The following is a 15,492-nucleotide window of genomic DNA, read 5'->3' on the forward strand; positions in this document are numbered from 1 at the left end:
GTGAGTATTAGGAAGTCCTAGAGTAAGAGAAATGAACCGACAATGTTTGGTAGAGGTAATGTTTTTAAGGTGGTATATTGGGCATTTTATTTACAAGTTTACATTACATGTAACTAGAAGTGTATGTTTTTGTTGGTACTGAATATAAGAACCTGACAGAATTACACTGCGGCCTGAGAATAAGCAAGCATGTAGCGCTTTATATTCCACTGTTGTGGTATACTTGGTAAAATGTCTTTGTATATGGGTGTTTATACTTTAATAGACATCACTGGCATGTTATGAAATAGCTATTGTAGAAATAAGCAAATTGGATCAAGCTGACATGTTGTGATGTGCGCTTTTATGGGGTGCAGCGCCATCCAGCAGCTCAAAGAAATATTACGTATACCACTCATGAATGTGTGTTAGTATTAAAAAATATCTTCAAGTAGTAGTTTTTGTATTGAAAAGTATTTTTATCGTACTCCCTCCTAGGGTTATTATGACACCATGGACGCAGGGTTTGTGGACGAGGAGGGCTTCTTGCACATCATGTCTCGGTCCGACGACGTCATCAACGTGGCGGGTCACAGGCTGTCCACCGGCGCCCTCGAAGAGGTCTCACTCACGACACAAACAACAACAACCACAAGCATCTTTGTTGTTGGCATACTAACAAACCATATATTGTGTGCGTCCGCGTGTGTCCTTCAGTCTGTCCTGCTGCACCCTGCCGTGGTGGACTGTGCTGTGGTGGGGCTGGAGGACCCCCTGAAGGGACACGTGCCTCTGGCTTTGTGTGTGCTCGGGAATGGTGAGAAATGAAGAAAATAAATATATATATAAAAGAATACACTTTATTGGATGTATATTTGTGTGTGTGTTTGTTTGTAGGGTGTCAGAAGAGCGAAGAAGTGCTGGCGAACGAGATGGTGAAATTGGTGAGGGACACCATCGGGCCGGTTGCGGCTCTCAGGAAGGTTGTCTTTGTCAAAGCTCTTCCCAAAACCCGCTCGGGAAAAATTCCACGATCGTCTCTCGCTAACCTGGTGAACGGCAAGCCTTTTAAGGTATTTTCTTGACATGATAACTGTTATTAAGTTGGTGGACAGCTGCAAATGCTCTTGTTCAGTGAAAATATTATGGGACTGCAGAGCTTTCTAATTTGGATGTTTGTAATGTGAAATTTATAGATCAGTCCCACCATAGAGGATCCTGAGGTCTTTAAGGACATTGAAAAGATGCTGAGAGAAACTGTAAAAGAACCTGGTAAATAATTTACCATCAGATATGGACGGACACACACACACCTTCCTCTCTAAGATATGAGATTTATTTGCAATAGAGGAACGTGGTTCCCAATAGAATGTACTCCTTGCTATGCCATAATTTTTTTATAATAATGTGATACTAAATTGTAACAAAAAAAAAAGTATTTCATTAATGCTTGTTGATAAGATAAGTTGAATTTGTTTAAGGTTTTGTATTAGTTGGACCAAATTAACACCAATCAAATAGTTTAGATAAGATTTGAATAGGTGAAGTTACAAAAATACGTCCGGTTTATATTTATTTCACCCCAATATCAGGAGAAAAGAGAAACAATAAGAAGTTAGATTTATTTTATATAAAGAAATGTTTTTTTATTGTAATGTACAAAAAAAAAAAAAAAATAGTTGTCCTAAATGTTGACTCCATTTTCATGAAGTGAAATATTGTTATCCTCCTTTTGATAGGTAAAATATAAGCTGGACAGTTTTTGTGAGATTCACCCTGCAACACACACACACACACACACACACACACACACACACACACACACACACACACACACACTGCACTATAAAAAAAATGAATGGATCAATCAAGGTGAACCAGTGTACCAGTGTAGTATCAGTTTGAAGAAATGCATTGTAAAAAGATTTCCGACAACGATCGTTATAAAGAAAACCTATTTGAGTTTACTTTTATTGACAATTAAAAGTTCTTTGATCACCACATAGTTTTGACCAAGATACAATCAGTAATAAATAAAAAAATGGACACAAAATAAAACGATTCTCTGTGCGTGCAAAACAGGGATGTACAAACTGTCGAAGTGTCAGAAATAACTCAAAGACAGGAAGTGGAGGGCTGTACAAGAGGTGTTCCCTGCATTTTGAACACAAACAAGAGTTGGAAACATTTTTTACACCAAAGTAAGTCACAGCAAGTAAGTGTACAATCACTACGAGCTAAGCCTGTCTTTTGGAGGTTTTCCCCTAACGAGAGGCCGCGGGACACCGTCGAGACGAGGCCGGCCGATCAAAGGTCGGCAGGCGAGCGGTCGCGACGGGAAATTTGATCACGAACTATACGTGTTTTACATTGTTTCTAACCAAACCAAACAATAACACGTGCGAGCGTACGCTTTAAAGTCAACACGAGAGTTAAACATATCCAATTAACGACGTCCTTGCGGAAAACGTAAAAAACGTAGGCTCCCGAAAGTAACGTAGCCATTCGCGGGGGTGAGGGTGAGCGTCGAGGTCGTTTCAGGAGGGCTGAGTCACTTTTAGGTTTTGTACCTCTATGATTTGAGTTTACGCTTATTGTTTAGTTCGACATGTAAATATTTTCAGTTTCCGAACAAAATCCAGTTAGATGTGTGTTTTTGAAGGGTTTGGGTCAGACCCGTCCCTTTTGATCAGACGTACATCGCGCTCCATTGGGGTAAGAGCAAAAAAACGAGCGTCACGTAGACTCGGAAGGGTACGTATCGTTTTTGGGCGAGGGGCTTTCAATCGGCAAACCGCAACGTTCCTCAAAACGCACGAATGAAAAGCGTCTCTCGGGCGTTGGGGGAAAAGGCTTAACAGCAGCAGCGTTGAAAACCTTGACGTTAAAAGACGCAATGTGCACAAAGTCTGAACGTGTGGTTTATCTTTTTATATATAGACACGTGTATGTATATATATATATTTCTTTATATTTGTTTATGTATTTCCATATATAAAAGAGCTTTATTTATAGTGATTTACAGTTGAACTTACACATCCCCTGTAGAACAAATACACAGTACTCAAGCCGAAGGAGGCGCGTGGCTTAGAAGAAGACAGAAAGGGCGAGAGCGCGTCGGCATCTGCGGCGGAGGAGCGGGACGGGGGAGGTCGGCGGGCCTTCACCATCCCCTCCTCGCCCTGTCCTCCGCAGGCTTCCGTTGTTCTCTTGGCAGTGTGACTCGCCAGAATCGTTTGTTCGGGCCAACTTGAAGGTACGACTCTGAAAGAAACATCAAAGTAACGTTTTACATGAACACAAGCGGTCGTTTCGATCTAGGAACACAAACAGTTTCGGAACTGAGAAAGGAGCTCGACGACAGTCAGGTCCACGGACCAGCAGCGGTTACACGCGCCCACGCACACGCTTGAGAGATGACACTGTACGACAAAGAGGCAGTCAGTGGATTTGGAACTGTGATAAGTAATGCGCTTACCCACAGAACAAGACAGTACTTATTATGTAAGATTTTTCTCTCCAGAGTTTGTGGAATGTAAGTGTGGGAGGAGGAGACAGTGGATGAGCTCGGTTCTGAATCTCGGAGAACTAATAGCCAGTCACAGTCTCTCTGAAGTAAAGTTTGTGGGCAGGACTAAGGTGGGAACGTGTCTTTGAGCAGTGGTTGTTGTGGCCGCTTGGTGTTTTCATTGTTCTTGTGGGATAGGTCAACTAACTGAAGTCCTGTGGTCATTCAAACTCTCACCAGGTGTGTTTGTGGGTTGAGTGAAGTGAAGGGTGGGGAGAAGTAGCTATTGTCCTTTAGCACTCTTGCACAAAGTTTGTTTGGGTGAAGGCTATCCGATTTAAACAATTGTCTTTGACTGAAGAAAAGGTGGAATTTCAGTCCCGTTCACGTTTTTTGCTGCCACGCATTTAAAGCGAGCAACCTCGAAAACGTGTTTGTTCCGCTTGTTGGGAGCGGTGCACTGAAGAACGAAGAAGCGGTCTTCTAAGTTTCCAAAGAGTTGATTGGAATCCTTAAGGAGGTCTGACCGCTCTTTCAGAATGCTGTGAAGTGTCCCGTTTACATCAGAAACTGTTGCTCGAGGAAAGCAGCGTGTAGTTGTATCCCTGCTGCTGATATTTGTGATTATGGAGCGACGCACTATCAGAGCTGTATCTGGGGTGGAGGAAGCTGGTGCAGCAATGTGTTGCTGGTTGTTTGGATAAAAATGTCCCTTTTTTGTAGTAAGATTCCAGTCCTGTAAGTTAGTCATTTTAGCGTTTGTGTCAAGCTTTGTCAGCTGAAGTTGTAGTTCCACGTAATAAGAGCGTAACGTCACGGCTGTTTGAATTGCGTGAACACCGTCTCACAGATGCTGGCGCACTCGTCACTTCAGTGGATCGATTGTTGACGTGAACGCAATTTGTGAAGTGTTACTTATTGGGTATATTGATTTAACAAGCGATTTATTTTGCAGATGGCAGAGGAGAGGGGCAATGACATGTTGGTTGTTTTGAGTGTATGGGAGTCACTCACAGCTTGAAGTTTTGATGTTCTCTCAGCAAGAGTAGGTCCTCACAGTGGAGCTGTCCAGACGCTGTACTGCTGATGGTCCAACTGCACAGAAACAAAGATACTGAGAGTGAGTGAGTGTGTGTGTTTGTAGTAAAAAAATGTGTGTGAGATTGTTTGTTTGTTTCCACTCCTGGCTGACCATCCATCCATCAAGTTTGTCCAACCACGCTGGGTTTTGATTGTTTTCATTAATAACCTGTATTTCAGGTGTGGAAGTCAGACTTTGTATCTTAATGATCTTGGAGGTGTGCTCCAGCTTTAAGGGTTCAGGTTTCAACTACTGCTGAATGAGTGGTTGTGTATTTAACAGGATGATGTGGTATAATCATTATTATCAGCATCATTGTGAGAGTTTGTTTAATGTATACCCTCCCCCCCCCCAAAAAAAAGAAAATTAGGAATACATAAGGTTATTTAGAGCACATTGGATAAAGGGAGCCAAGTGGCTTATAAGAAGTAGATATTTATTGTATTTGAGGTGATATGAAAGAAATCAGTACAGCACAATGACACGTTAGTATAGTGTGTTTGGTGTAAGTGGTCAACATCCAAACACAGAGTACAGAGGTGTTAAAGGGGGACATGAATAAAACAGTGGTCATCTGTGCTTTTGAGAGAAAGCACACAAAATGAGTGTATGAACAGTGGGTCAAGAATGATATTTGACCTGGAACACACAGTATCTGTTGCGATTGGTCGTAGGTAACGAGGAGGTGGAGCAGCAGCGTGTCGTTTCCACGGTTATTAATGTAATTTGTAACGAGGAAATGGTGAGTAGAGCGCCAGGTGACTTTGCAGAAGGCGCGCGGTTGGTCGATTGAAGATGAGATTGTGATGCTGCTGATGGGGTGTGAGGTACATAAGCAGTCAGTGGAGCTGGAGCGGCAGCCATCGCGCGAAGACCGGCTCGTGTAAAGACCTGCGACTCGACCTGTGCGACTCCACCGAGAGACCACACCGGGAAAGGAAGGTACTTCTCCCATTCTTTGCTTTCTTTTCTACTGCCTTTGCACACTCACTACACCTGCAACTCCTCCTCTCCTCTTTGCTTGCTTTCTCTGCAGGATCCAATTTCACACCGTCACTTGCTGCTTCTCTGGGCTTCGCAAGGCTTGGAGCTACGCTCTTCAGGTTTGTCATCCTCCAGGAACAGGATTTCTAATCCATATACACAATACACTCTTCACTTCATCATTCCAGCACACATTCCCATCTCCAGCTGCTTAACACTGCCACTTAACACACCAATCACCACAAACAAATCACCAGGAAACTACAAAGTTCACATCAAACTCACTAATCTGGACACATCTCCTCACAAAAAGAGTGGAGGACACCACCTTGCACAAACTTCTCTCCTTGCTTATATATGCTCCCCCCCCCTCCCACCAGCCCCTTATCCAAGTCACAGAAAGTCCCCTAACAATGTCTATATACCGCATATAACATATCTTGTCAATCTATTGTTTGCTATCATTTGAAATGTCTTTTAAAACTGTGATTGCTCAAATGGTCACAATTTCTTTGCAGTCACTGGTATAATGACAACAACTGAAACCTTTAGAGAATTCTCTTCAAGATATGACAATCCTCTCCTCTCCCCAAAACCAGGTGCTTGTGTAGTAAAAGATTTACAACCCTTTTGTTCTGGTCTGGATATTTAAGGGAAGGTGCAGAGCAGCCATTTATGCACTCACAAAACTCACACACACCACGTCTCTGTCAGGTCTGCATTTCTTACTCTGAGTCATCTTTCAGCAATTGTACAAATGTATTTATTACTTCTCTGTTGCCTTCTAATTGTTTGTGTAATTGGCATGATACATTTTACCTGACAAATACATTTTCAAATCATTATGACCAGTAACTTATGAGGAGGCCGATGCTACTGCAGACCTGCGTCAAGGATAGCCCAAACTAAAGGGGAGCAGTAGGCACGTCATCTGAAGACCTTTTCATTTCTGTCTATCGCTGACTTCAGTTGTTGTACAGCAAGTTCTCCACAAATGGCTAAATAAACTACACTTTTTTTCAAGTGAGCATTGGGCAACTGACTAAAGAGGTATTAGCTAACTCTACACCCTCTGACCAAGATCAAACTGGCAAATTTGTGTTCATGAGATCCACGTAACACGGGGCTTTTGACTCTGGAAAGTATGGGATACCCAGAATACTCAATATCTACATTATCTACTGATTGGAGTCAGATTAAGTGCAGAGCTGGGATATACACAGCTCCTGGATTGCACATATGCTGTCCAAAGCTTGCGTGTCAACCAACTAAGTGCCACAGTCATGATTTTCTTTTATAAACACACCAATCATAAATCACACAAAAACAGGAAGCAAAGCGCAACTCACAGCCGCAAATGTATCGTGAACCATGAGGTAGCCGTAGTGTACCTCTGGTAGAACGAGTCCTAAACCTATGACACAAAAACTCCTCGTTAAGTGTCTTTGTTCCGTCCACATAGCGAGGAGAGCCGATGCGCTGACGAGGCACAAACTATGAAGCCTCTCCTCTTCCGCTAAAAGAAAAGTGGCTGTGAACCCAAGTCAGTAAATCCACCTCTTCACGAGCGGGGGGCTCCCTCGCCTTCACCGCAAATGCTGGAGCACCTTTGACAGCTAGTCTCATGTAATCCACAGCAAACAGCATACCCGAGTTAGACAAAGCAGGATGTCCACTAAATATGCCCAGTAATAAAACAGCCCTTAACAAAACTATAACATGTTCCACAATCCAAAGTGTTCAGAGACCGCACGCTTTCCGTAAACCTGCTTGCAAGCAGGTGTTGACTAGGGCTGTCAACTTTAGTCGTTTAGTCAACTAATCGGTCGATGCCTTCTTGGTCGACTGACATTCTCATTGGTCAACCAGTCGCATAATTATTATTATTTATTTTTTTCACCAATAAAGACATTTTCATTGATTTACTCCTTGATATTTAATTCCTTTATAAGCAGTTATATATTACTGTATTCTAAATATAATTAGCCTTTGTTTTTATCCCCAACTTGAAATGCTTTAATTTAGCCTATTTTGTAACAGCGCCACAGTTTAGTGCACCATGCACGTAGAACACTCGGGAACCGCACCTGTGGCTGGCTGCACTGCTGCTTCGCGCTCAGTAAGGAATATAGGTAGTAATCTCTGTGTCTGTCTGTCCGTTTGCATTTTGATTATTTCGAGAACCGTTCATCCAATCGACTTCACAAGGGAGTGCAATGTCGCATTTGGTGCAATATACACAGACACGCGAGTCGCGACACGTTCAGAATTAATAGTAAACTACAGAACAGCGCGAGCGGGAAGCGGCGCACCTCACGCGAGCAGGGCTATATTCTCGTATATAAAACGCACACAGTCTGTTAACTTAAGCAATACTTTTAAGGTAGTCTAATATTTTTCTGACACAGTAAAGGGTAGATTTTAATAAAGAAAAACGAAATTTAGTTAGCCTAAATTAAAAATGAGATTAATTTAGATTGATGATAACGGGTAAAAAGTCTAATACATTTTGTTTCTATTATTCTATTTTCCACAATGTCAAAGCAACAGCAGCAATACAAGCTCAGACATGCACTTCGGTCCATACAAACTCCGCTGTTCTGCGCTCTATGCAGAGAACACTCCTGTTGCTGGAACACTCAGGCGTCATGCACGCATTTTCCGCGTGGCTCGAGCCGCGCCTGAGACGCTTGTCTCACGCAGGCAGTGTGCAAACTCCAACCTATTAACATGGGAGCCGAAATAAAAACAGACACCCAACGCAGCCAGTGTGTCGCCGGCCTTATTCAAGCGCGAATGAGAACCGTTTCGCGGGGGATCCCAGGTGTCAAAAAAAAAAAAAAAAATACAAATAAAAACGTTTTTTTCGTTGATGTTTTATAAATGCTCTATGACAATTGTTTAATAAATGTTCAATCAAAATGCAAAACATCACGTCCTTTTTTTTTTTTTTTACAGCCCTAGTGTTGACCTATGGTATTTGTCAGTCGCCACATGACACACACACACAAATTGCGACGACGTGTACCTTTGTGCCACCAAAGGCTTTGCTCTCATTCCTGCACAAAACATTACAAATCTGCAACAGAACAAAGACAACAATGCATCTGTGGGCACCGTACCTCAAACACTTCTGTTTCCCATCGTGCGTACAACACACTGACGCAGCTGTTGCATTACAAACAGTCCCCATCGCCCTCAAAGGCAAACCTTTAACCTTCACTTTAAAATCTCATGACCAAGGCCCAGAGAACTACTCTCCACATGTGCTCGTGACAGGTGGTCCCTGTGGAACGGGAGAGGCCAGGGCTGTTCACGCAGGAGCTGCATTATCTTGTATTATCTTCTCTTACTCTGATTTTGCATCTCTGAGAAACGCACAAGGCACTGCATTTGACCGCAGGTGCGCCTCAAAACGGATCGGACAGGCCAAAGATCACTCAATTGGGGTGGAGGTGATTTGCCGGTGACGATTCAAAGGGAGTCCGCGGCTCTATGTTGCGCCAACCTACGAAAACCTTTAACGGGCACTCTGAGAAGAAAGCTTGTTCCACAAATGTAAGGGAAGCCAGGAATCGGGCTTTGTTCGTCTCGGCACCCTGGCGTTCTTGTTGCGACGGCTAGTCGCTTGGGAGTTCGGCGGCTGATCTCCTGTACGTTCTTTAGAAGGTCCGAGTCCATGGACGTGTGGGAGGATTGCATACTCTTCATCATCCTCCGCGTCAACCTCCGAGACGCGAGCGATCGCCCTTCTTCCTTCAAAAAGATCCATGGACCCGACGCGCTTTTGGCGCTCCGATGCTCTTAATGGGAATGCAGAGCAGTGTGGACACTGCGTATAGAGTGGCACGGGTATGACTTCTAATTCGTAGCTGGTTAAACCCTGTGATAAAAATAAACTCACTATACACTGAAGTTTTGTTCTACAACATAAATTACACTCAACTATAGCGACAATTTTGGAGGAGATGTGTTCCTTTTTCAACTACGTATGGCAGCTTGGGGTGTGAGTCTGTGTAATTTACATTGTACAACAAAACGTTTTTAGTTTTTTACACTTCCAGGAGATGGGGATTTTTCTTTCGCTCTTCGTTACCGGATGGGCAAAACGCAAACGTCAGTAAATTGACCAGGACCGCGTAAAGGATTGGACCTTTGGAAACCGCTTGGCATCTAGGAATAAAAGGAAAAAAGAGCTACTCCACATATTGTGCTGAAAAGAACCCACCTTGGCACGCTGCCGCTGGATATTAGAGTGAACGTTGAAGACGGCTTCCAAAAAGGATCTTCACGAGAATGGCAATGACGTGTGTACCAAATTCAACAACTACCCAATATTTACACTCATTTTTTAATATCTTCATGAAAAGTAGCAAAAAAGAGCAACTACAAATATTTGGAAAAATTAACATTTCTTTTTTGCTTTATGGTTTATGGAGTTTCCTGTGTTTCTTTTTTATTCAATCAATTGTACTTACTGTGTTTGAGAGTAAAACTGATTATATTGTAATAAAAAAAAATAAAAGTTTGCAAATAAGTCTTGAGGCTCAAAAATAATGAAGTTGATCAAATTATTTGCAGTGCATGTACATCTATGAAAACTTTTATTTTTTCTTTGTGCATTCAAACGCTTTTTCATCACAAACGCACACATTTTGCTCTATTTTCTGTCTATCTTTTGCTTACGAGTTGAAAAGTAAGTAAGCTTTATTTATATAGCACCTTTCACAGACAGAAAGCCACAAAGTGCTTCACAACCGAAATTTACATCAGACTATACACACAATATAAAAGGCCAAGACAATACAAGATCATATCAACCCAAAAGTAGCTAATTAAAAGCCTGAACAAATAGATGAATCTTAAGTTTGCACTTGAAGGTTTGAGTCAATAGAGCGAAAAGGATCCGTCACCTCTAGTACAAAAACGAGCGCGTGGAACCTTCAGCAGATTCAGCAGTTCCTCGTCAGCTGCTTACAGTGCTGCGTTCATTTTTGCAAAGTTTTGCTTGAAAAGTTTTGCTTGCGAATGAAGCCGTGTCTCAGTGGGCGGTCTTTATCGACCAGGATGAAAGGCCCTTTTCTACTGGTCACCCTGGATCGAGATGACATTTTGACCACACCCACTACGTTTTCCCGCTGCAGCCGCGCAGTGTGCCTGAGAAAAGCGCGAGCGAACTTGTAACATGTCGAGCAACGACACTCGGTTACTAACGTAACCTCGGTTCTCTCTAGAGAGGGAACGAGTGTTGCGTAAGTTTAGCTTACGCTACGGGAAAACTCCTTTTCTCGAGAATACTGAAGCAAAAAATGATCCTTTAATTTTTAGAATGTAAAACGCATTTGCTGCAGCAAGACAGCTTGCGCGCCTATTGGCTGCTCTGCGGCAACTGCTGCAACCTATCAGTGCATCTTGGCATGACTCCAGCGCCAATGGGACTCCTTCCCGCGCTGTCGTCATAGCCCGCCAAAATGGGGTTTGGCTAGCCTATAAAACCCCCTTGCACAGGTTGCACAAGTGATTTCAGTCGACTAGAAGCGAAACCAAAGTGCGGCACAAGCACGGCAGGCTACGCGACACTGGTTCCCTTTCTAGAGAGAACCGAGGTTACGTTAGTAACCTAGTGTCGTTCTCTTACGAGAGTACTCTCGTGTTGCGTAAGTTTAGCTTACGCTACGGGAACCCTATGTAAAGCGCCGTGCGTGCTGAGTTTCAACACTTATGTCCCAAGGGCAGTGGCCCGGGGCTCCTGTAGAGTGAAGTGATCGCAACGGCATAATAGGGCGGGACGACTCGGTGTTATGAGATAGGTGCATACTGTATACATATATCTATACAGTTAAGGCAGTATGACCACCTTAAACTGCATAGGCCACAGGACATGCAGTATATCAACAGTCTAATCAAACTGAGTTGGGTAGACAATGTTAATATAGCATCATCAGACTGAGAGCAGTCTGGCCTGTAAGGCAGGTACTTTCAGGTTATAAAACCTTACAAATGTAGACAGCGAGGCCCATGACGAGGCCATACCTCTAGTCGAGTGGACCCTTACCCCCAAAGGGAAGTTTAGGCCTTTGGATGCATAAGCTGACGCGATAGCGTCCACTATCCATCTGGACAGGGTCTGTTTCGAGATGGCTAGCCCTTTGATGCGGCCACCGAACGAAACGAAAAGCTGCTCCGTTTGCCTAAAAGCGGCGGAGTGCTCCACATAAATCCTTAATGCCCTCACCGGGCAGAGAAGGTTAACCCCGGCCTCACTGTCAGATGCAGGGACGGCCGAGAGGGAGATAACTTGCGCTCTGAAGGGAGTCGCAAGCACTTTTGGGACATAACTGTGTCTTGGTTTGAGGATGACTTTAGAGTCATTAGGCCCAAATTCCAAGCACGTAGCGCTTACTGAGAGCGCGTGCAGGTCGCCCACCCGTTTTACTGAAGCTAGTGCCAGCAGAAAAGCGGTTTTGAACGACAGGTATTTTAGCTCCACCGCGTGTAGTGGTTCAAATGGTTCGCCTTTCATGGCCTCGAGGACCGTGGAAAGGTCCCAAACCGGAACCGAGGGTGGTCGAGGAGGATTCAGCCTCCTAGTACCCCTGAGGAAAAGGATTACGAGGTCGTTCTTTCCTAGCGACTGTCCATTTGCAGGTTTTGTGACCGCTGCTATGGCTGCCACGTACACTTTGAGCGTAGAAGGGGATCTCCCGCTGTCCAACAGCTCTTGTAGGAAAGAGAGGACCGCCGTTACCTCACCTTTTAGCGGGTTTAAATCATGAGCTGAGCACCAATCAGCGAATCAGAGCTCTAGCCTTTCTGATCGTGTTCAGCACTCCCTCCGGGAGGTGCAGTGGTGATAGTTGATCGCCCACACATGTAGAGCCCACAGCTCGGGGTATGGGTGCCAAATCGCGCCCTGGGCCTGGGACAACAGGTCCTTCCTCAGCGGAATCGGCCATGGAGCCGCGCTCCCTAGTTCCATCGGTTCTGGGAACCTCGAACCTGGGTCTCTGGCGCGAAAGCCTAAGATTTCGCCACTGAGGAAAATTACAAAAGCTTTCAGTTAGCGTGAGCATATAAGAGAGCGTCATGCGAGTCACGCGGGGCGCACCGGCGTGGGCTCATGTTTAAAAACGCTCAAAATACTCGAGCCCCGCCATATGAACGGGAGGGCACGAGGGGCGGGTTCGCTTTCTGTATGTAAGAAAGCTGGCCGCGAGCTCAGAAGAGAGTAGCATACATTTTTGTCTGCCGCCAGATCCGGGATTCAAACCCGGGTCTCTGACGCGAAAGCCTTAGATTTCACCAATGAGCCACAGGGGGAAATAACATAGGCTTTCAGTTAGCGTGAGCATATAAGAGAGCGTAATGCGAGCCACGCGGGGCGCACCGGCGTGGGCTCATATGTTTAAAACGCTCATAATGCTCGAGCCCCGCCATATGAACGGGAGGGCGCGAGGGGCGGGTTCGCTTTCTGTACGTAAGAAAGCTGGCCGTGAGCTCACGATGCACGCGGGGTGCACTTGGAACGAGGCATTTGAATCAACGCCACTTTTTTGAGGCGGACTTGATGGCGAACAAAGCCTGTCGAGCCCGCAGGGTCAAGAGAGGCAAAGATTTGCATTCTTGGCAGCCGCCGTCAGCGAGCGCGTGGTCCGCGTGTTCTTTTCCCAGGCAGGAAGCGCACAACTCGTGGCGGTCCCCGTCGCTGAGAACGGCTCGGCACGAGCCGCAGGACATGACAGGCATTGAAAAATGCCTTTGCTCTTTTAGTGAGAGAACGTATGTGCCGCGTCGGCGAACACCCACGGAGCAGTGAAAAGGATATGAGCGCCGGATAGCGCAGCAGGTATGGCGAGCGAAGGTGGCGAATATCCAGCCGGGTCCTTGACTCGAGCTCGTCCCGCTGAGATGCTGTTCAACGGCGTTGCTTCTCTCTCGTAGATCCAGCAAAGTCCTTCGCTGAAAGGAGACGAAATCACTTGTGCAACCTGTGCGAGGGGGTTTTATAGGCTAGCCACACCCCATTTTGGCGGGCTATGACGACAGCGCGGGAAGGCTTCCCATTGGCGCTGGAGTCATGCCAAGACGCACTGATAGGTTGCAGCAGTTGCCGCAGAGCAGCCAATAGGCGCGCGAGCTGTCTCGCCTATGTCTGCCTGCTGCAGCAAATGCGTTTTACATTCTAAAAATTAAAGGATCATTTTTTGCTTCAGTATTCTTGAGAAAAGGAGTTTTCCCGTAGCGTAAGCTAAACTTACGCAACACGAGAGTCCTCTCGTAAGAAAACAGGTCGTTTACTGAGTTAGAGAACTTGATTTAATGTCATAAACTCAGTGACAACTGACAAGCGAACTGAATTATTCTCTTCTTTTGCTCTCCAATTTAAATACTTGACGTTGTCGCTGAATAGATTTTATTAGCCAACGCAACAGCATAGCTAGCAGCCAGAGCCACCAATGGTATACAAAAATTGGTTTTAAGCCAGTTATTTTGATCTTTTGCTGTAGTGTGTCAGTAGGAAATATCAGTTTACATTTCCAAACATTCCAAAATCAGCTGATGTAACAAATACATAACATTCAGATCATTCATCACAAAATATAATTACTGTTATTTCTTTACTTAAAGGTACACTATTTACCTTTTGGTTCTCTAAAGACATGCACTTTTGATAACAGACTGATCGTGCACATGACATATGCCTATAACCAGCAGCTAACAGTAACTTCACTGGTTTAGCCAACGTTAAGTATTTCCATGGGAGAGCATAAGAAGAGAATAATTCAGTTCACTTGTCACTGATTTTATGATATTAAATCAGTTATCTAACTCACTAAACGACCTGTTGCTCGACATGTTACAAGTTCGCTCGCTCTTTTCTTAGACGCACTGCGCGGCTGTCATTTCGATCCAGGGTGACCAATAGAAAAGGGCCTTTCATCCTGGTTGATACAGACCGCCCACTGAGACACGGCTTCATTCGCAAGCAAAACTTTTCAACTCGCAAGCAAAGTGTTCGAAATGCACAAAGAAAAATAATAAAGGTTTCAAAGATTTACACGCACTGCAAATAATTTGATCGACTTCTTTATCTCTGAGTCTCAAGAAGACTTTTTTGCAATCTTTAAATTTTTTTTAAATTACAAAATAATTAGTTTTACTCTCAAACAGAGTATGTTTGATTGAATACAAAAAGACACAGGAAACTCCAAAACGGTTTAGCCAACATAATGTATTTATTGCTATTACGGGATCCGCCACATCTCTCCGTTCCAAGGCTGCCGTGATGCTGCTCCAAAACACTGTTGACATACACTTCACAGGTATATTTGACGGTTAAGAAAGGACAGGAGACATTGAGACCACGTAAGGGGGTACGAGTACACTACACTTTAGGGACGAGGGTCGGGAAAGCCACACATTTGGAGGCGCTGTCATATCTGACCTTGAAACCAGTCCAAATACATGTCGTCAGGACTGTCGTCCATCGCCTCGTACAAGACTACCCGGCAGCCGACCGTAAAAAAACAACAGAAACACAGTCAACCTTTGTGTGTGTGTGTGTGTGTGTGTGTTACTTTTGTCTGTCCATTTTGAGGTGAAGTTTGTTTGTGTGCAACTGGCTATGTTTGGAATAGTGTCCCACCCATACTAATAATATTGGACTCTCTTTCCTATAATTTTTACCAAAATATGTATTCGTGGAATAGTTCACCCAAGTCGGAATGTGGAAAACACCAAAGGCACAGCAGTATTAAACATCAGTTTCACTTTTTCTGACACAAACCAATTGCACACATAAATATCATGTGACACTGAAGAAATGGCTGCTGAAAATTCACTTTTGAAATAATGGTTCATATTTTACTTATTTCTTTAATGTTTTTACAGAGTACTACAAATGGAGGCCAGTATGTACCTTACATACTGTCAGCTCTGT

General features: G+C 44.2%; 2 protein-coding genes across 4 annotated transcripts in view; one reads left to right on the forward strand and one right to left on the reverse strand.

Moving 5' to 3' along the window:
* Nucleotides 1-1,639, forward strand: part of acss3 (acyl-CoA synthetase short chain family member 3) — a 36,428-nt gene extending 34,789 nt beyond the window's left edge. For both annotated transcript variants that reach the window (XM_081364477.1, XM_081364478.1), the window contains 4 exons: nucleotides 478-600; nucleotides 697-796; nucleotides 877-1,052; nucleotides 1,176-1,639. In XM_081364477.1, coding sequence (XP_081220603.1) covers nucleotides 478-600; nucleotides 697-796; nucleotides 877-1,052; nucleotides 1,176-1,259 — 483 coding nt within the window. In that variant the 3' untranslated portion in view covers nucleotides 1,260-1,639. The remainder of the gene's footprint in view (nucleotides 1-477; nucleotides 601-696; nucleotides 797-876; nucleotides 1,053-1,175) is intronic.
* A 285-nt stretch (nucleotides 1,640-1,924) lies between these two features.
* The window catches only part of ppfia2 (PTPRF interacting protein alpha 2), a 107,325-nt gene continuing 93,757 nt past the window's right edge, over nucleotides 1,925-15,492 (reverse strand). For both annotated transcript variants that reach the window (XM_081364476.1, XM_081364475.1), the window contains 2 exons: nucleotides 4,502-4,582; nucleotides 1,925-3,243 (listed from right to left, as the gene is read on the reverse strand). In XM_081364476.1, coding sequence (XP_081220602.1) covers nucleotides 4,524-4,582 — 59 coding nt within the window. In that variant the 3' untranslated portion in view covers nucleotides 1,925-3,243; nucleotides 4,502-4,523. The remainder of the gene's footprint in view (nucleotides 3,244-4,501; nucleotides 4,583-15,492) is intronic.

This window comes from Scardinius erythrophthalmus (genome assembly GCF_964197995.2).
Source record: "Scardinius erythrophthalmus genome assembly, chromosome: 4".
Taxonomy (NCBI): domain Eukaryota; kingdom Metazoa; phylum Chordata; class Actinopteri; order Cypriniformes; family Leuciscidae; genus Scardinius; species Scardinius erythrophthalmus.